The sequence below is a fragment of the Larus michahellis genome, chromosome 4 (assembly GCF_964199755.1).
Source record: "Larus michahellis chromosome 4, bLarMic1.1, whole genome shotgun sequence".
Taxonomy (NCBI): domain Eukaryota; kingdom Metazoa; phylum Chordata; class Aves; order Charadriiformes; family Laridae; genus Larus; species Larus michahellis.
The window spans coordinates 49,036,229-49,056,320 of record NC_133899.1 but is presented as its reverse complement, the minus strand read 5'-3'; the positions used below and the strand labels follow the sequence as shown (position 1 = coordinate 49,056,320).

At 44.0% G+C, this 20,092-nt stretch overlaps 1 protein-coding gene across 1 annotated transcript; it reads right to left on the bottom strand.

Annotated features, from left to right (window-relative positions):
• Positions 1 to 510: 510 nt before the first annotated feature.
• Positions 511 to 14,376, bottom strand: VPS18 (VPS18 core subunit of CORVET and HOPS complexes). The gene is made up of 5 exons (XM_074584571.1): positions 14,182 to 14,376; positions 7,837 to 7,978; positions 7,558 to 7,649; positions 4,954 to 6,824; positions 511 to 4,217 (listed from the first exon to the last, which is right to left on the bottom strand). Exons 1-5 carry the CDS (start codon positions 14,270 to 14,272, stop codon positions 3,489 to 3,491), a joined length of 2,925 nt encoding a protein of 974 aa, XP_074440672.1. The 5' UTR covers positions 14,273 to 14,376; the 3' UTR covers positions 511 to 3,488.
• Between the last annotated feature and the right edge of the window lie 5,716 nt (positions 14,377 to 20,092).

Genomic DNA, 20,092 nt, shown 5'->3' with positions numbered 1-20,092 from the left:
CGTTCTTCTGCTACAGAATACTTTTAGCTTCTCTGCAGCAAGCCTCAGTATTTAAATGGACAGCACTGACATCTAGTGGCTTATTAAGAACTTGCCTTCCTAAATTTCCAGCCCAGTCATTTCTTTTTAGAAAGACAAAACACACAGCTCTCAACGTTTCAGTTAGCTGCTTCCTACTACACAGACCAACAGCAAGCAAGCACATCTGAAGTTCTCTACAAACTCTTCTGTAACACAAACTCACCGTTGTCTCCCCCAACTCAGCATTTCCCCAGTCACTTCCTTGAAGCCTAGGAGAAGTGAGGTAGCAGGCACAAGTCTGCTTTAGGCCTTGCCTGCACAACTAAATTTCTTTAGCATAAATCTAGCTGGAGATATTTGTTTTGGTTACGTAGGGCTGGGGCTCCCACTCACCAACCCTTTTGGTCACACTGTTCTCTAGCTGCATTAAAGTAAATGGTAGGGCTTATTCACACAGACAAGGACAAGACCCAAGGCCACATCATTTGTAACAGCTGGTACACAATTCATTCACAGCTAAAAAAAAAAAACAAACATACAAAGGACTGTGATTTCTAAAATGTAACTGTGCTGAAATTATAACAAGAAAAGATAAAAATGCTATTCTGAAAGCAAAGAGGAAGAGACCTTGCAGATTAGATTTATGGGAAAACAGTAAACAGTTCATTTCCCTCCACACCCCCAAAAAACCATCTTACCTTTTTCAATGAGTGATATTGCAAAATTGCCAAGAAGCACAGGTGAATGGTTATTGAAACTTCTGAAGCATGTGACAATGTAAGGAAAGTTCAAAAGATATCTTTATGTAGCTTCCTGTACTGCTGGAAGTGGTCTGGCACGAGTCATTTAACCACTGCTGGAGTCTTTGCAGGCATTGACACACTCCACAGCCTTGACAGCAAATGACTTTAAAGATTTTTCAGGTAACAGTGGTGAGGAAGCAGGAGATTTGTGGTATATTTATCTAGTGCACAAGCCTAAAGTGCTCTGAGAAAGTTGCATACTAGTAATTCAAAAAATACCTAGTTCTAATTTTGTTAACTGAGACATATTAATTCCTAAGACTGGAATAATCATTAGGTTCTTGAGGTGCCTTCCCCTACCACCTCATCTCAGGCAAAGACTTGAGGGTTTTTATTCACTTGATATGCCTCAGCTCCCACAGACATGCACTTCTTCCAATATTATGGACAAGCAGATCTCCCTGGAATGGTATTCAAGCAAAGAATATTGCTAATCTTCAGAGCACAACAGAAACATTCAGCAATGCAACTGTTCTGTAGCACTAATAGGAAAAGAATGGAGCACTATAATAACTCTAATATACCAGCAAAGCATCCTGTAAAAACACAAAACTAAACAGATGGAACAAATATTAAGAACATCTCAAAGAAAATAAATAACTTGAAATTACTTCCTGCATCAGAATGAGCTACTGCTCATGTTTCTGCTAAAGGGCAGAAAAACAGCCACTTGCTTTTGACTGGAGACTGGTTTGGGTGGGGGGCTACTGTTGCTTTATAATGACATATACAACCTTAAATATTACACTGCTTACATGAAAAGATGATGATTCAGGAGCAGCCAGTTATAACTGGCTTAATGTTGAACTTCAAAAGATGTCACATTTAGTTTTCATCACAAATTCTTCTGCTAGACCCATCAACTTTTTCAAAGGAAAAGGCCATCCAGAGACAAAGAAAACTACAGCATGTGGGGTTTCTGAACCACTGCTTAATGAAACAACTGAAACAGTGGTTTCTGATAAGCCAGCCAGCAGCAAACACTACCAGGTGGTAAGGAGACTGCCTATCCCACAGCTTCAGCAATGAAAAGAGGATTCCAAAACCTGAGGTTTTCCTACTGCCAGCTCCGGTTTTTATTACTCCTGTAATTTTACACACATGAAATTCATTCCGTCCAGGCTGAAGCTCCCAAGAAAAGCATGGATGTTCTTCTGGAGCTCTGAATGGTTATCAAAATTCTTAGGTCAGCTCCTTGAGAAAACCAATTTATATTCTGTTCCAGTGATGTGAAGACCCATTTCTACAACCCTACGAACGGGTGACTAGCAGATTCAGAGATGTAATCGAGACAAGCACATACATTCATGTGAAAGAACTGAAGAGGTTTTTCAGAAGAAAGTTATTTTCTATTGCCTTAATGAATCAACATTTTTCATTTAGATCATGGCATTCTTCTGCCAATTACTACCTTTGTGATTCAGCCCCAAACAGCAGAGCTTCATTAAAATTTTAGTTTCTTCAAACATAAAACATGGAACCCTTGCTAAATGACTGAAGAAAATTTTTTGTTCCCTCACCCACAGTGTAATGATTGCCACCTTCTGGGAAGAATTTTCCAAGTCAGAGCAACAGACAGAAGCACTGAACTGCAGCCATCTCCAGAAAGTATCAAATACTGTCAGGAAGACAAAAGACTGGCTGGTCACAAGGTACTGGCTTCAAATGGCAAAGCAAATTTTATACCAACAGAACTTTTCTGTAGTCTACCCTTGAGGGAACCTACAACTAGATCTGTCGTCTAGTGCTCAAGCGTAGCTTGAAGAGGACCACAGCAGGACAACAGAAATAGGCTGTGCTCCTGCTTGCAGAGTATCGGTTGAAACATTACTACTGCATATATCAATTTTGGTTTGGGGTGAAGACAAAACCAAGATCCACTGTACAAAGACAGTCATAACAGAAATAGGATGGAGAGAGGGAGGAAAGGGTGAACAGGCAAGGAAGTATTGCCAGAAACAGTACCTAGAGAAAACTGAAATGTATGGGCTCGTCCATAAAGCTTGTGGGAAAGAATTACACACCTTGAATTGCAGGCAACTGACTTAAGTGTATTATGAGACACTCCTGCTTGAGAATTATACACATTCTTATATTACATTATGTAGAAACATGTATTTGTGTAGCATGATGTTTACAAAATATATATGCAAGAGCATTTGTCCTTTCATGTTCTTTCCATGTACGTGGTTATAGACTCTCGGGAAAAGGAAACAGAATGCAATTCTAGCTTTGAAAGTGATGAATGAAGACTACACTACTTAGTGTTCTTCACTACCTTTCCCTTTAAGCTTGTCTTCACCAAAACAAATACCACACAACAGGGAAGACAAATCACAGGCTGTTCCCAATTCCTTCTGGACAAGGCACTCCATTAGCTTCACACTGAGAACCTCAGAAGAACTGCAAGCAGCAAACATCTGCTAAATATATTGCAGTGTTATCTCTAACTATTGTTCAAGTTCTTAGACAGTCATAGCTATATCTCCCCATTTTTCAAGACTAATTCACTGTAATCCTGATAACAAGACCCCACTACTCTTTCCTTAGAGTTCCACTGAAGCCACTGTGTTCCTGCTTCCGGAGGTTGTATCTCCACCACAGAAGCTTCACAAGTTGTGAACAAAACCACTCTGGTCCATTGACAGCTGCAGATTTGGAAAACTACAGCCAGCTTTGCATCTCCTCTTCATACTTTTGGGGATCAATAAAAGGTTTGTCAATGGACCGGATCATCAGCTCACCACAGTACACACATTCGGCTGCCACAATATCATCAATGTCAGCTTTGATCTGTTCCCGGCTCTGCTGCCCCTTCCCCAAGCTAATGGTATCTGCGTCCTTGGGACGATGGTGGCTCTTGGAAGGCTGACTGGTAGCTGCCAGCTTCTTCTGAAGATCTTCAAGTTTTGCCTGCTTATAGGCAGGAAGGTTTGGGAAAACTGCTTGGAGAAGACAGTCATAGTGAAACATGTGACCACACAGGAAAAGGTAAAAAGGGCGGTTTAGAAGTGGAAAGTCACAAGCAGCACATTTTTCCTGAGGCTCCACAGAGCCATACTTATTTCTCATTTCCTGAATGTCCTCTCGGATTCTCTTGGCACTCTGTGTGGCTTCCTCCATCTCCCTTTTCAGCTCTTCAATGTGTTTGTTGTAGTCCTCTAGGGAGTTACAGATTGCCTCCTTGAAATGGTCAATAGTGACAAAGTCTGGAAAGAATGGCAGGACATCTTCAATCTTCAGCAGGGCACAGCTGGAGAGGCAGGCCATTGCCTTCTTGACATCCTTCTCTTCCTGAACAACATGGCGAGCAATCTTCAACCAGAGCTTCTTCCGGAGTTCCTCATCATCTTCAGGGAGATCTGCACAGGACTTGGCAAGATCAACATCCACCTAGGAGTTGGACAGACAAGGAAACTGAGTTAAGCTTCCCTCTTTGTTTATCCACCATTCAACTTCAACTGCTGTCCCTTATAGGAGGCGTTAATAGAAAACTTCTATTGCTATCTCATTGCCTTGGACGGCACTACTGGCCTGCTCCTTGTTTACATGTGAAACAACTTTCCTCTCCACCAGCGTTCCTCCTTGCAGATTTGCTTGCTACCCAGCAGAGAACAAAAAAGCCCAGCACTACAATAAGGGCAGATAAGCCATGTTACGGTATCTTTGCTGGCCACACATTTCAGCAAAGACATAGCAATGACAATAGAAAAAAAATCCTACATTTCCCTGAAGCTCAGACTAAGCTGACAAAGGCATTCTTCTGTGATAATTATCACAGCTAGAAATAGGAAGTAATTAGAATCCTGAACAGTAGCTATACAAGTCTTGCATAAATGCAGATACGTTAAAGGTAATTTACATTAGAGACTGAGCTTAAGACAGACAGTACTCCCTCCTCGTACTTTCCATGCCCCTACCCTCAGTTAATGACTTGTCAGTCAGCTGTCTACTTAAAACAACAAAGCACAGAAGTATGTTAACAGAGTCAGGTCTTTCTTCCTAGACTTAGCTGCACACCTCCTATACCAAGGAGTCTGTCCACTTCCTCTCAATGCTCGATTGTTCAAGATAACTTGAACAAGCTACATTCCTATACATCATAGCATGCATGCACAGACACACATACCTGTAAGGCTAGATCCACAGCCTCCTCATATAATTCCATCACTTTGTAAATATGGACACATGCGTGGTGGTGCCCATGCTCTGCACACAGGCGCAATGCATACTTCAGGTCATAGTGGATCCTGTTTGGGTTGGTTCCTGCTTGCTCCAGGTATGACAGCAATGAGTCTGGCCGACACAAAGCATAAAGAGACAACAGGTAGTTGTGAATGGCTTGCTGGGTTTCCTCCAACTGATAGACACAGAACTCCATATATCTAATGGCTTCATTGATTTGCTGGGTGCTGGCACTCTGGCTGTAGTTAACAAGCGCTGGAATGAGGTTCCTGGCATCCAGTCTAGAGCCCATAGAAATCCAAGCATCAACTACCTTCTTGGGAATATGCTGGATGAGGACTGGAGAGAACTTGTAGAACAGCTTCTCATCTCTGTGCCTGGACAGCACATTTAGAGCTTCATCGTACTCATCATGCTGGCAGTGGTGAGCTACTACGCGCTCATAGTCCTGCATGATGACTGCAAAGTAGACCATGTGCTCTGTGTCCCCATGGCTTGCCAACAGCTCATAAATCGATGCCCGGTTATTAAATAGACAGTCTTTGTTTTTAGGACTGCTCAGGAAAGTGCGAAACTTCTCCCGTGTATCCAAATAGAGATTTCGCTGTGAGGGATCTCCTTCCAATATACCCAGCCAATTCAGGTACAGCTCCGTTAACCACGTGGTCAGCAGAGTGGTCTGTGTCTTCTCAGAAGGCTTTAGGTTACTTAGCTTCTTAATCAGAAACTCCATCAGGGCCTCTTCTTGCTTGGCTTCAATGAACTTAAGGGCAATTTCCTCAAAGTAGTTCTGGGTCAGCGCATAACATTTGGCACTGTCTAGATACCTCTTGTTTTGGAAGCAGTGCTCTGCCTCTTTTGCCAGCACAATATCTAGGCACTCTGGACGGTCTTTACAATACTCTTTGGCTAAATCAAATTTGTTCATATTCATATACATCTTCCACACATCTCTAGATTCCCGCTGGACGTGGTAGCGGAACACTACTTTCTCAGTGTGAATCCATATCTGCTGGACTGTGGGATCTTTGATCATGCGTGTCAGTAAGCCAAACTTCTCCAGGAACAGATCTTGAAAAACAACCTGCCCATTCAGAGTGCATACAGCCTTCACCCGATCAGGCAGCAGCAACAGGAAGTGGAACTGGGTAAGTACAATGGATATTGGCTTGTTCACAGTTATATCAATATCAGAAGGATAAACCCAGACCCGTTCATCACTCAAAATTGAATCAGGACGGCTATAATCCAATGTACCATATAAAACACCATTTCCCATCATCCAGGCAAAGGAGCGTGGGTTGGAACGCAGTTTTGGGGTGTAAAAGGCTATCTCACTGAAACCAAGGTTGGCTGGAAACTCACGGAAGCTGGGCAAATGGTCAGCATGCATAGCAAATATGGAGCTGAAGCCTTGCTGTTCCGTCCCTTCAGGCACTTTGCCAACAAACTGGAAGAGTCTCTTTCGAGTGGTGGCTATAATAAAAAATTTCCCTTCTATTCCTCGTTCAATCTCCAAGCAGCAGACTGGGGCAGGTCCCGATTCCTCCTCCAGAGTGTAGACCTGTCGAAAGTACTGGTCGGGATTAGTGCTGAAGAGACTTCCCTCGCTGACAGAGATTTCGGCCTCATAGATCTGCCCCTGGGCTGTCCCCACCAGGATAGGCCCAGTGTTGGTCTCTGAACCAAGAAATTTGTTCCAGCCCACACTTTCAATCAAGTGGCCTTTCCAGCGGGAGAGTGTTCGCACTTTCTGAACACTTCTGTTCAGGTAAAGGCATTCACTGGTGTTCAGAGCAATCAGGAGATGAGAGCCTGCCAACAGGTGAGGGGTATAGGAAGGAGAAGGAAAGAACAAATTAAGATTGTGCCTAAGCAAGCCAAATTCCTGAGGCTTCTAATCCTCACACTTGATAAGCTCTGATATCAACATACTAAATCCAAGACTTTCCCAGGCATTCTTAGGAATGTGGGGGATTTCCATGCTGGATCAGAACAGTAGTCTATATGTTGCAAACTTAAAATACTAGTCCCAGATGCTTCAGCGAGAAGGTATTCTTCTGTGTCAATAATTATTCTAAGGATAAACAGTTCCCAGAGTTCTCTCCTATCCCTGTCAGTTGGTGACAAACATGAGAATCTCTTTCCAAACTTTTGTTTTCTTTTTAAAAATCAGTCAAGGCTACAGTGAGCTGCAGATGTTTAACAATCCCTTTTAAAAATTCTTATATAAACACAGCACAGGGTGGCTGCAAAGATATCCTTTTATTGGTTTTAGCAGCCTTGCTCAGAACAGGCTAATTGGCTATGTTCATTTCAGAGAGTTCAAAAGCAACAACATACACACAACAAACCAGTGTTTTTCTAATAGCATGGGGCAAATCAGAAGGCAGGACCCTTGGGCAATGGAGTCCCGCCCACAAAAGAACCACCTGTTCTCCTTATTTACAGAACAGAAAGAGAACTCCTTCACCAGTGCTTGTTACGTGCATTCAATTGCATCTGCTGCCAACCACTGTCTGTAAATATACATAGTCCACTGCCTCACCTGTGTGGTCCAAAAACATCTTGTAGACTTTGGCTTCATCTTTGCGTCCCAGCTCTACCTGATTAGGTTCATCTGGCTTCCCAAGATCAATCCTGCAAAGAGAAACCATGAAAGCATGCTTCCAACAAAAGTTCATGTAGGCGTTAATTGCTTACTGTTTTCCATATTGGGTTCATGCCTTCTTATCCAGTTTGTGATTTTAAGTTCTCTGACAACTTATGAAAAAAAAAAAAAGGCAAGGGAAAACAAGCAATAACTTCAGGTCTCTCACAGCATTACCTGAGAAGAGTGTCTTTGCCAAGGCTCATACAGAGCTGGTTAGATGAGACCACTAAGCTGTTAATTTTCTCTGGAGGAGCAAAGTCAATCCTTTGCTTGTTAAATATTGGTGTTTCCTTCTCCAGTCGTGCATTCACATATCCTGAAGAAAGAACATGAACACTTAAAAACAAAACAAGACAGAAACCCACAACAACAATCACCCCCCACTACACCAAAATCTAACCTAAAAGACTAGAAAGATCATCACCTGTTCTGAGTTTTACTGAAAAGAGAGTGTGCTTCATGGAGCATGCTGCACAGAGAGCAGCACTCAGGTAGATATGTATAACAGGAAAGAAAAGTAGTAATACACCTTACTGTCTTGTCACAGAACCGCAAACTTGTCACAAGTGTTAATTTGAATGCACACAGAATTCCAGGGGAAGCCACAAAACTGTCACGTAAACTGTGTAAAAAGCTGAAAATGAGAGTAGAATCACAAAGTAATTTGTTTTCCTTGGTTGGCAGTTTATTTCTTCAAGACAGGAAAGAATGGCTGGTATTACATAAGACACAAAGAGGACTCTGGTTTGACACTCCCATAGAAACTACCCAAGAGACCACTGTGGCCTTAATTGAAATATATTTCTCTCTTATTCCATGTTGTAATTGAATGAGCTACCATACGTGACATCCATCATTCACAAGCTGAAGCTATTTTTAAAGCCATGTTGGGGTTTTTTTTGTATCCACATAGCAGACTTCATCATAGAGAGAAGTCTGTTGGATTATTTGCTGCAGGGAACACAGCTGGAGGTCACAATGATGTTTTTACCATAACCCTGTTTTACCAACCATAACACTATCCTAATTGCAACTTTCCAGCTGTTGCTGGAAGGCATGCGAACTACTTCTTAGAGCCAAAACAATAACCAAGTCCTGGTGATTGCTGAATCAATGCTCCAATCTTGGCATAAATTGCTTCCTGAGCCAAAACCCTTTCAGACTAGTTTACTGTTTCATGGTAAATCCCAAAATGGAGACAGACTAACCTAATACTCATATCCTTTTGAAAACCATGCCCGAATTCTAAGAAATGCACAGTTAAGTTCAGGTTAGAGTTAAGGGTTGAAGTTTGACATGACACAGCCACCTTACAGGACACATGTTGCGTTTTAAGCCCAACCAAGCAAACCTGAAAAAGCAACGAACTGAAAATGGGAGTGGACAATGAGAGCAAGTTAGCTCATGCAACTAATTACATATTCAGCTGGTCAGTTTAGTACCAACCACCTTGGGAAATGTGGCATCCATAGGAAGGCATGTTGAGGGATTACTTATGAAGGACATCTAGGTGGGAAAGGCAGAGAGTGGAGAAGGTCTGACTTGAGGGAATTGACATACTTCCGGAGAAATATGTTAATAAACAAATAAAACTTAGAAATCAATTGCTTTAAGAATCTCTTATGATCTTCAGTGCAGATGGGCAAAGCACAGGATGCAGTTCAAACTCATTCCTTTGGCTACGACAAAGGCAAAAGCTCAGCCACAGGCAAGCAGTCAACAAACTGAAACTTTTAAAACAGGTGAACCTGTAACACCATTTGGCAGCACAGAGAAGCAGCATAACGGATTTAGTTTTCACTGAAGGCGGGTAGGCCTCTGCACCCAAAAACACAGGACTTGCAGAGACCAGGCCATTCTATTCCTAAATAAGGGCAGCAGTCTTTATGGTCTTCCTATGAGGAAGTAAAAAACTACAAAATAGCTCAGATAGATATGCCAGTGAACTGCAAAATAAGAAGCCATTCATCTAAAACCAAAACCAAGTGATGATGCTCATTAGCAAAATCCTGGAACATATGTGCGTCCACAAGCAGATCTTATCACAAAGTTTCATCCACATCTATCCCATGAGACTAGTTTTCCCACTGACTGAATTTCCCATATGCACAAAGTCTTACATAACCCTTTAACAAGGAAAGCAGCAGAGGATCTCAGTCTGACCACACTACCTCAAGCTAGAAAGCAAGACAGATAGATCCATTGCTAAATTAACCTATCATCTGCTTTGTTCCACATGCAACTGAAGGATTTCTAAGGCAAGCAGATCCATGCAGCAGTTAGCCTGGATAGGAAGACTGAAAACGAAGCAAGCTATAATAAGTTGAGGCCATTCATGGCCAAAGTAGCTACCTAGGAAGATGTAAACTTAAAGAAAAAGGAAGCCTGGGATTGTATCTCAGAGGAAAGAGGCTGCTTCCATCCTAAAGAGCATAGGCCTGACACTCTCGAGATTTTGACTAAAAGCACCACTCCAAAGCACACTCAATATCTATAACCTCCCCCAAAATATCCTGAAAAACTCTAATTTCAGTCCTGTTGCTGTTGAAAAAGCCAGTGAAGTCATGGAAAGCAGCCTGCTAACACTACGAATCCTTTAATTGCTTATTCCACCGATGCCTTCTGCTTGCCTCGGCCTCACCACTAGACCAGCTGCAGGATCTTTAAAGGATTCTTGTTTTAGAGAAAAGATGCACATGCAGGAACAGACAAAGCAACCACAATCTCAGTAGGCAGCCTTTTGCTCAGCATGTATGGGTTTTTTTCTTACACATTGATCCACATCTTAAACATTACCCACTTATGCAAATGTGCGTTCCTTTATTTACAGTTAAGCAAAACAGATGTTCTTCATTTCAGATTAGGGAGCTGCAATGCCACATTTTAAACTTGCTGGTGTGAACTGCGGTTCAAAACATGCAGACAAAGCTCCCAAGCTGCAGATTCACATGATGTCACAGCTAACCAATAAATATAAATACATATTTATATATATAAAAAGGAAGGATTACTCTGATGGGGAAAACCCACATACGAATGGATTGCCAAGTCACATTCATTCAGGCACTCTTGATTTTTTTTCAGATTGCCATCAGGCAAAACAAGGCTGACAGGAAGAAAACCGAACAACTAGCACCTATACACAGGTAGGGGTTTAGAATTCGGGTAGGGTTTTCTGTCTGTTTTGTTTTTTGTTTTGGTTTGTTTGTTTATTTCAGTCATAGTTCAAGCCAATGGACTGGATTCTAGCCTTCTGGACTCTTTAGGACTTTATCCATTACAATTATAACAACTGTAGGATCATCATCGCTAACATGAGAATTTTAAAATTTTAACTAGCATCCATAACAGGAGAAGGATGAACTTGTTTAACTTACAGTTCTTTATACAAAGGAGATGTCTATTTTATAACATGCATTCCTTTCAAACAGTCCCCTCCTTCATCCTGACCCCAATGTGTCCCTCTGCTGTTCAGGCGAGATTCCACTGCAGCATTTCCCACCCTGATTTCTGGACAAATCTGCATTTTTCCTTAGAGCTTTCAATCTGTTCAAAGATCTAAACTCACCAACATCAGTTAAGTCTAGTGGATCAAAGTAGGTCTTTTCATGCTGGCACTGCAGTACTTGAAGTTTACAATGCAGCACTGTAAGTTGGCAACAGAGTCACTGCTTGGTTACCTACAACTTCGAGAAACAGTACCTGCAGTTTAACAGGCACAGGGAACAACTAACTGAAACAGAGGAATAAGTTTTAACACCTTCCAAAATTTCCAACCTAACCTTAAGGACTGCTTTCAGGAAGTTAACTATTTACTTGCATCTTTTTTGCGTCGGTCATCACAGGCAAGGGCTCTAGCTACTCCGTCTGAGCTGCAGAAGGCAAAAGCAGGGACTGGGAGAACGAGGATCTGCCCACTGAAGGAAAAAAACAGGTTCAAGACCATCTGAGGAACCCAAAGGTGCCCAAGCCCACGGGACCGGTCCTGATGGAACTGGTGGATGAAGTTGCCAAGCCACTATTCATCATATTTGAGAAGTCGTGGCAGTCTGGTGAAGTTCCCGTTGACTGGAAAAGGGGAAACACAACGGCCATTTTTAAAAAGGGAAAAAAGGAAGAGCCGGGGAACTACAGGCTGGTCAGTCTCACCTCTGTGCTTGGCAAAATCATGGAGCAGATCCTCCTGGAAATTACGCTAAGGCACATGGAAAATAAGGAAGTGATCGGTGACAGCCAACATGGCTTCATTAAGGGCAAATCATGCCTGACAAATTTGGTGGCCTTCTACAACAGTGTTATTGCATTGGTGGATAAGGGAAGAGCATCTGATACCATCTGCCTGAACTTGTGCAAGGCATTTGACACTGTCCCATATGACATCATTATCTCTAAATTGGAGAGACATAGATTTCATGGATGGACCACTCGGTGGATCACTAATTGCCTGGATGGCTATACTCAAAAAGTTGTGGTCAACGTCTCAATGTCCAAGTGGTGAGCAGTGACAAGTAGCGTTCCTCAGGGGTCAGTACTGGGACTGGTACTATTTAACATCTTTTTTTGGCATCATGGATGGTGGGGCTGAGTGCACCCTCAGCAAGTTTGCCGATGACACCAAGCTCTGTGGTACGGTCGACACGGTGGAGGGAAGGGATGCCACACAGAGGGACCTGGACAGGCTTGAGAAGTGGGCGTGTGCGAACCTCATGAAGTTCAACAAGGCCAAGTGCAAGGTCCTGCATGTGGGTCAGGGCAATCCAGTGGTGAGACACTGGAACAGGCTGCCCAGATAAGTTGTGGGTGCCCCATCCCTGGAGGTGTTCAAGGCCAGGCTGGACGGGGCTTTGAGCAACCTGGTCTAGTGGAAGGTGTCCCTGCCCAGGGAAGGGGGTGTGGAATTAGGTGATCTTTAAGGTCCCTTCCAACTCTAACCATTCTATGATTCTATGATCTTTTTGCAAAATCAATTTACTTAAACTTCAGATTGCCCACAACTTCTACCGGCCCAACTTTTATTCAAAGTTACCAGTGAGGTCTGATTTAAGACTAATTAAAACACTGATTAGGCTGTGCCTTTGCAATTAAGTAGTTTCCCAAACTTCCTTTGCCAACACTAATTGTCAGCAAACAAGCAGATTTCTCAACTGTAAGACAGCCATGACTGGAGACAGTGTTGCAGCAGTCAGAAAGAAAAGCTGAGTCCCTGAAAATTTATTTTCAGTAACAACACTGTTTTGCACAATACCTATTCAGGACACTTGTTCTTTATCTAACATTACACAACAAAATAACTATGCATGTTCAAACAAACATGGGGAACATATCTACTTCAGTACCTAGACTCAGAGTAATTCTGTCTGTGTACTTATACTCAATAATAGATATAGTATGACAGAATTCATCAATTCTTGCTACATATATAAAGCTCACAACCTGGTTTCCCCAAAGGTTAACAGTGGGCAACATTACATGAGGAAAAAATTTGAAAGAACACGTCCATGCGTTTCCAGACTTGTAACTCAAAAATGCCAGCTCTGCATAGGAGCTGGTACTACCATGACAATACCAGGCAAAACAGAATCCTCTCATAACCTACATTTTCCTGCCATACTCAATAAAGCATTGTGAGGTGGCATCTCAAAGGGAACCGTTATTGAATCTAATAAACCTTGAATTTACCATGGAATATACCTGCCATTTGTTTGCTTTCTCTCACATGAAAGAAACAACTGACTGGTCATCACACCATTACTTTGCATTGATTGCACAGCTCCCCAAATAGTACAGTATACCAAAGCTTCACAAACCTTGACAGAAAAGTTTAACATTAATACAGATTGCTTTCTTGGTAACCTTCTTCAGCAGTAACCTTACCATCATGTAGTCGGACTAAGGGAACCACTCTAAAAAATGAAGTCTTTGGTTAACTGGCCCTGGGTTAGGAAACTAACTGCATGCAGGTACAGCTGTGCAGCCAGCCAGAATACTGTGGCTGTAACAGCTGGGTTCCACAGAGAGGAGAAAAAATTAAAAAAAAGGAAGCAAGCTTATGAGATGATCTCAGACAACCACCTACCACAGCTCTGAACTGAATAGTGCTGAGATGTGGTTATAATTTGTGACTATGAAGGCATGCCACTTCACGTACAGTCTTTCCAGCACACACCACTTCATCGCACAGGGAGGTGAAGCTGTCCCACTGGTAACAAGCACATCGGTCTTGCTAAGATAACCTGCATCACCCCTAAGCTTTGTCAGGAACTGAGTGTCCCCTGCATCAAAACATGTCACATAGCAAATTACCCCGCCCCCAACTAATGAGCTGCCGCCTTGCCTCCCCCCTCTCAGCAGGAACTCCCGGCGCCCCGGATGCCCCGTCGAGGGGCTAACGGTGGGAGCACGCCTCCAGCCGCCCGGACCCCGGGCCTAGTCCTCCACCGGGGGATTCCCAGGGACCTGCCTGTAACCACAGCGCCGCGCTGCCCCCGGGGGCCGACCCGGGCCGAGGGTTGCGCCTACCGGAGTGGGGGATGCCCACGCTGGCGCGGCTCTGCTGCACGGAAGCGGAGCGGTAGAGGGAATCTTCGTACTCGTCCAGGATGGAGGCCATGGCCGCCAACAGTCACCCGCCAACGGTCACCGGTACCCCTGGCCCGCGCCGGCCGCTTCCGCCAACGCTCAGCTGACCCGCGTCACGTGGCCGCCCGGCGGCGCACTGCGCCTGCGCAGTGGCCCCGCCCCTCTCCCCCGGCGCGCGGGGCGGCAGCTTCCCTGAGGGACGGGGCTCCCCCGCATCAAAATGGCGGCGGGGGGGCGGCCGGTCTTCCCTAATTACGCCTGTAGTCGCAGTCCGGATCTTCATGTCCCTCGCAGTACCCTGAAGGTGGCTAATCAGCACGTACCGTTGCTCCTGGGTCAGACACAGCAAAGCTTGCAGGGGCAGTGCATCTGTGCGGTGCGTGCGGCCTTGACAGGCTGCCATGCTGTCGCCAGGAGCTGGGTGCGTGGTACCTCACCTGAGAGCGCACCAGCGGGCTTTACTGCTAACACACCCACTGACTGCAACCAGTAACTGACTGTTTTTAAACACTCTGTATTGCGATTTTTCTGTGCACTGAGTGGTAAAATCTTGGCTTTATGGCTGAAATAATGACTGTGGCAAAGCATGTGGGGATCCAGCCTGAGGCTGTGCTCATGTGCTAGATTTGCTATGCAAGTTTATCCCAGCTTTCTAGACCAGGCATGTTGGACCTGACTGCTGTACTTCAGAGCAGGGTTCTGAAGTACTAAATAATACTTAAGAGCTGTTGTTCTGATTATGCCAACATCAGCTGTATACAGCTTTACCCTCTAGGAAAAAACTAGAATTTATAACAACGGCATTAACAAAAAGACTAATCTCTTATACAACGATTTTGGGTTTCGTCCTATATAAAATGAATAGAGACATATATACTGTGTGTGCATTATATACCGTATATTACGCGTGATCTTCACAATGCTCTCTGGAAGGAACAGCAAAATGTTGTCCCACAGGGCAGTTTGCACACAGAGGGATCCATTGCAAGGTAAAGGAGGTCTTCCCAAACTTAGCTTGCACATCAGGTGGCAGTGAGGCACCACCAGTAGCAGCAGCATGTGGCTGGCTTTGCACAAACAAGAAAGTTACGTCTCCTTTTCCTCTGCTCTTTTACTGGACACCTCATCCTCATAAACTAGCTCCAGTCTGCACCACTCTGCCTCAGGCCTTTTCTCCGGCGCTGAGCCAGACGTGCAGGTCCCACGCTACCTGGGTTCCTGGAGGCTCCCATGGCACACCTCCACGGGGTCACCTCTGTCTGCTTGGCTAAAAACACAAGATGGCTCTTCCTGACTCAGCCTGCCTGCGAGCGCTGGCAGGAGCCGAGACCCAGCTCCAGCCTCTGCTGTTTACCCTCTTTATGTGGCAGCTCTGAGCCAAAACAACAAAACCACATTCCTTGGCTCTCCAATCATCCTGATCGTCATAAACAGCAACTGTTCTCTTTCAGCTTCTCAAAAGGTACACACAAATTACATTAGGTTTAGGGTAATGAGGTAGGAAGAGAATTCTTCGACTATCAGATCCGTTCTCCCACTCTTGTAGATACCACATCATATAGTCCTTTCCCTATTCCTATCAAGCTCTGAAAGTGTGGGTATTTTTTCCCCCAACTGCTCCAGCTCGTACCTGTTCCAGATGCTGATTATTCTCATGATTTCAAGCTCCGATTTCAGTATAACGTAAGCTGTGGCTAGTCTGAATCCATTTGTTCTCGTTCAAACACTGTCCTTTAGCGTACAGGACTTTTTAGGCCATTGATTTCCTTTGCAAAAATCATCACCAATCATAGCCTTCATTCAGATGTACCAAAACCAGGATTTACCAAACAAAGGAGTTCTTGCCTTTCTCCTCTTGAAAAGAGGAGGCAGTTAGTTTCCTGGAGCATCTGAGTCCTTCTCTGCGTCGGTTGCAGCTTCAGCTCATGTTTTCGTGGGCTTGGGTGAGCATAGTTTGACCCCTCATTTCAGATGAGGTCCCTCCCTATTGCCTTCAACAATGATGCTTATGCTTTTTCTCTTTTTAGTTACATTTTTAGCAGTAGAAGACTGAAGACTGGGGAAATAAACTCTCCCAAAATATATCTGGAAATTTTGCTAAATTGAAATTTCTGCTCAAATTTCTCAGTCTCCAGCTCTGTGGGGTGTTTCAAAGCCTAGATCAGGACATATCTTTATAATGGTTTTTTTCTCTTGGTCAGGTCCAGAAATGGAAGAGAAGAGATTTTCTTTCTCATTCTGGGAGATATTATTGCCATTTAGTACTGATACCTCAAGAGAAACCTTTGTCTGATTTTAGTGTGGTTAAATTGGAAGCCAGATCTTCACCTTATATGGAAATGAAACATCAGCCTAAAGCTAATCCAGGCCCACAAGCCTGCGCCGTCCATCTGCACTATCATCTGCTATGACTATTTAATTTACAAACATGTGCAGTAATTATATCCTAGTGCCGCATTCACATATTTCCTATTCTGAAAAGAAGGGGAGAGCAAGGGTTGCAGGCAAAAGATTTATGAGCTCTTTGATTCACCAGGAGCGCATGGAGAATCAGATGATTACATTTTGTGTGTAGAAGTGGTATAAGTCTTTAAGAGGGACTTGTGGGAAAAATTTAAGGGGAGCGATTTTGGTGAGGCTTTTGAATTGGAAACCTAAATTCTGATCTTGTTTTTGTATGGCTGTGATCACACTTGCAGTAATTTTGGGTTAAACAGCGTTTTCTCCAAGCTATGGACACAGTTATCAACATCTAGGTGCTGTATGACATGCTAATCTCTTCAGCTGCCTTGAAGAACAGATTCTAGATAATGGCATTGACAAACATATCCCGTGTCCAAAGGTCCGGATTCACAGCAGATTAAGCCTGTGTAAATCTCGGCTTCAGCAACACTATGTCTCTGTCACTCGTGGCTGCCCTGTCTGGCCGGTACTTTGTGCCAGTATCAGTGCGTGCATGACTGCAGAGTGAGCCAGTTCATTGCCCCGCAGCAGATGACGGTGTGATCCACGATCTAAACACGAGTGCTGGTGCAGAAGAGAGGTCGGGAAGATGTGGCTGTGGGAAGAGGTAAGGGCAGAACAAAGGCAGCTCAGATTTAAGTGGCTTGACCTGCCGCTGAGATAACTTAGCAGCACAATTATAATTTGAATTAAACCCTGGACTTCCTCACAGATTTCCACTACAAACGTGGCACTGATCATCACTCCACCTCACTGTCTATAGAATATTCCTTCACTGTGATCTACAAAAAAAATACACTGTGTTCATAAAAGCCATAGGCAAGTAGGTGTATTATCCTAAACGCAACAGCCTCCATAAAATACCAACAAAAATGTAATATACGGCCTGGCTCTCAGACACCCCGCTTTGAGGAAAGTGCTGCAGATATCTAAGTCTCCCACCCAATCAAGAGACCATGTCCGGGAAGTGACACTTTCCCAGTGACACAGACAGTGTCTTTGGGTGACCACTTGAATTCTATGAACAAATTTACTACAGTAAAGAAAGGCTGTGTACCTATGGGTATCACGGTTGCCCATGAGAATCTGAATTGGAACCTACATGGCAAGCCATGCAACAATTATAATTTACACTGGAAGAGATCAAAGCTGGAAATGAGTTTGCCAGAGCCCACCTCCTAACCATTAACCAACCTCCCCAGCTTTCCAAACTCCTTGTCAGAAGCAAACTTCCTGCAGACCAGCAAACGCTGAGTGGAATCGTATTGCGCCAGAGCGGCAATCGCAGACCTGCTTACCACAGCTCCTCTGACACCTTAAGAAGTTTTCTCATGAGTGAACTACCAAGGTCTGTTGATGCTACACGTGTGCTCCAGCGCATGCTGCCCTTCAGTGAGCACACCGAGTGCCCTCATGGAAGCTCTACAGGCGTAACCCGTCAGTCCTGGAATGAGCATACATGCAGCAGAGAGAAAGGACAGAAACGTGCTTTTACAGTGAGAAAACCTTCTTCCTATCATCGGTACTCTGTGGCTGATCCCACATTTCTGATCCTCAAGGAAGATCTATAAATGATACGCTTGAGAACTGAAACTGGTAACTCAGCAGAGACAGTGGTTTTACAGCATTTTATGGTTTTCCTAGTGATCCCTCTTCAACCCAGCACCTCAATATTCGGTGTTAACTGCCTGCCATTCCCCTGGTTCACATAGGGGATATGCTAATTCCCTCACCCCTTCCAGTTAAGTGTTAACTCCTCTTTTCGCATAAATTGTCTATTTGATTGCCATAATTAAATTAAGCTCAGAGCATTGTCTCCCAAACCTATCCTTAATCTGAAGTTTGCTGTTTCTGCTTCAGATTTAAAGAAAGAGCTTTGAGTGCCTTAAACCTTGCCCACTTTTTCACATTTATGTTGATTTATGAAAAGATGTACTTTCTCCAGCAGATGGCAACATACTTCTAAATTATTTATAGAACATCTGAGAGGCAGGACTTGTTCCTGTGCAAGTCAGACAGGAGATGAATTTGTCTTTGAGAAAGGGGCCAAGTACAATATAGGTGCTTATCTTTTCTTCTAATATTTAAGAAAATATTTTTGAAGTTGGTGGCGTTGTCGTTTCATTTAAACTTACTATTCTGTAATCTTAAAATGTAGTATAATATTGTTGTTGTAGCTCTTTGCCTCCGCATTTAACTAGAGCGGCAGTGAACAGATGAACCAGAACATCTCTGTGCATCCCCCATGGTGTTGCTTTATTTCCGAGGAGCAATAAAGTAGTTTGGAGGCCAGGATAGTGGGAGCTGTATTCTCACTTTGTTTCTCTCCTTTTTTAATTTTCCTAAAAGGCATTTCAGAATCACACATCTCCAGTGCCCACCAGAAATACCCATTAGCTGCTATAGAACTCTAAAGTATTTTTATTGCTGTGGACTCAGAAACTATGGAGCTCCTATCAACCAGGCGCTCTATACGGGAAAGCAAATACTAGAATCTTTCTTCCTTTGATTTCAGCTGTAGTAATTTTTCTGTGAATAGCCAGAGCCTGATTTTCCACTGACTTGTGCATTGTGGCTATTTCTGCCTCTGCAAGGTTGATAGAAAACGATAGGAAGAAGAGTTTGACATCACTTCCTGCAGGTTGCAGTGACTAGACGAGGTACACCACAAGGGAAAACCAGGCTCAGGCTCTTGTCTTCACCCTTTTGTCTGTCACTTCTTTTAAGTGGTAATTACACTTGATTTTTCCCAGGGAGGATGCACACTCAGGTGCATGGCAAAACGCCGGTGACTCAGCACTGGTTGTCTCATCGCTTGCCATTATGAAGGCGACCGGCCGGGCAGCCGCTGTTTCTTGACTTCTTCAGCGTATCTCTTGGCATCACGGGACCTGGTTTGCTCTGGCACCCATGCTCCAGTTTAGCCCCTCTCTCAATCCAGGTCCCCACCCGTCTGCCCTGCTGGGTGATGGCGTTGTCGCCTGCGTTCATCATCACCCCGTTTCTCATTGTTTCGTGTTTCCTCACACGCAGCGCTGTGAAAGGATTCAGAAATGTGATCTGAGGTCATCGTTTGCAAAGGGAGTGTGTTGACATACACAGCCCACTTGTACAAACGCATGTAAAGCTGAAGGCCAGGTTTGCTCACTGCTGTGTTAAGAGTGGCCAGTAAATTTTTCTCTCTCCGTCAGTATGAAGGGACCCCTGCTATTTTTAAAGCTGAGGTCTGCCAGCTCCCACAACACGCGATGCTTTTTCTGAGGCAATGCGAGTAGTTCGGTAGGCTTTGCAAAAGACTATGAGAGTGGCTCCCACTCTGTGACCTTCAGGCAGGCTGGTCTGTGGCCACACGTAGTTCTGAAGTTAGAAATGAGATCAGTCAGGGAGG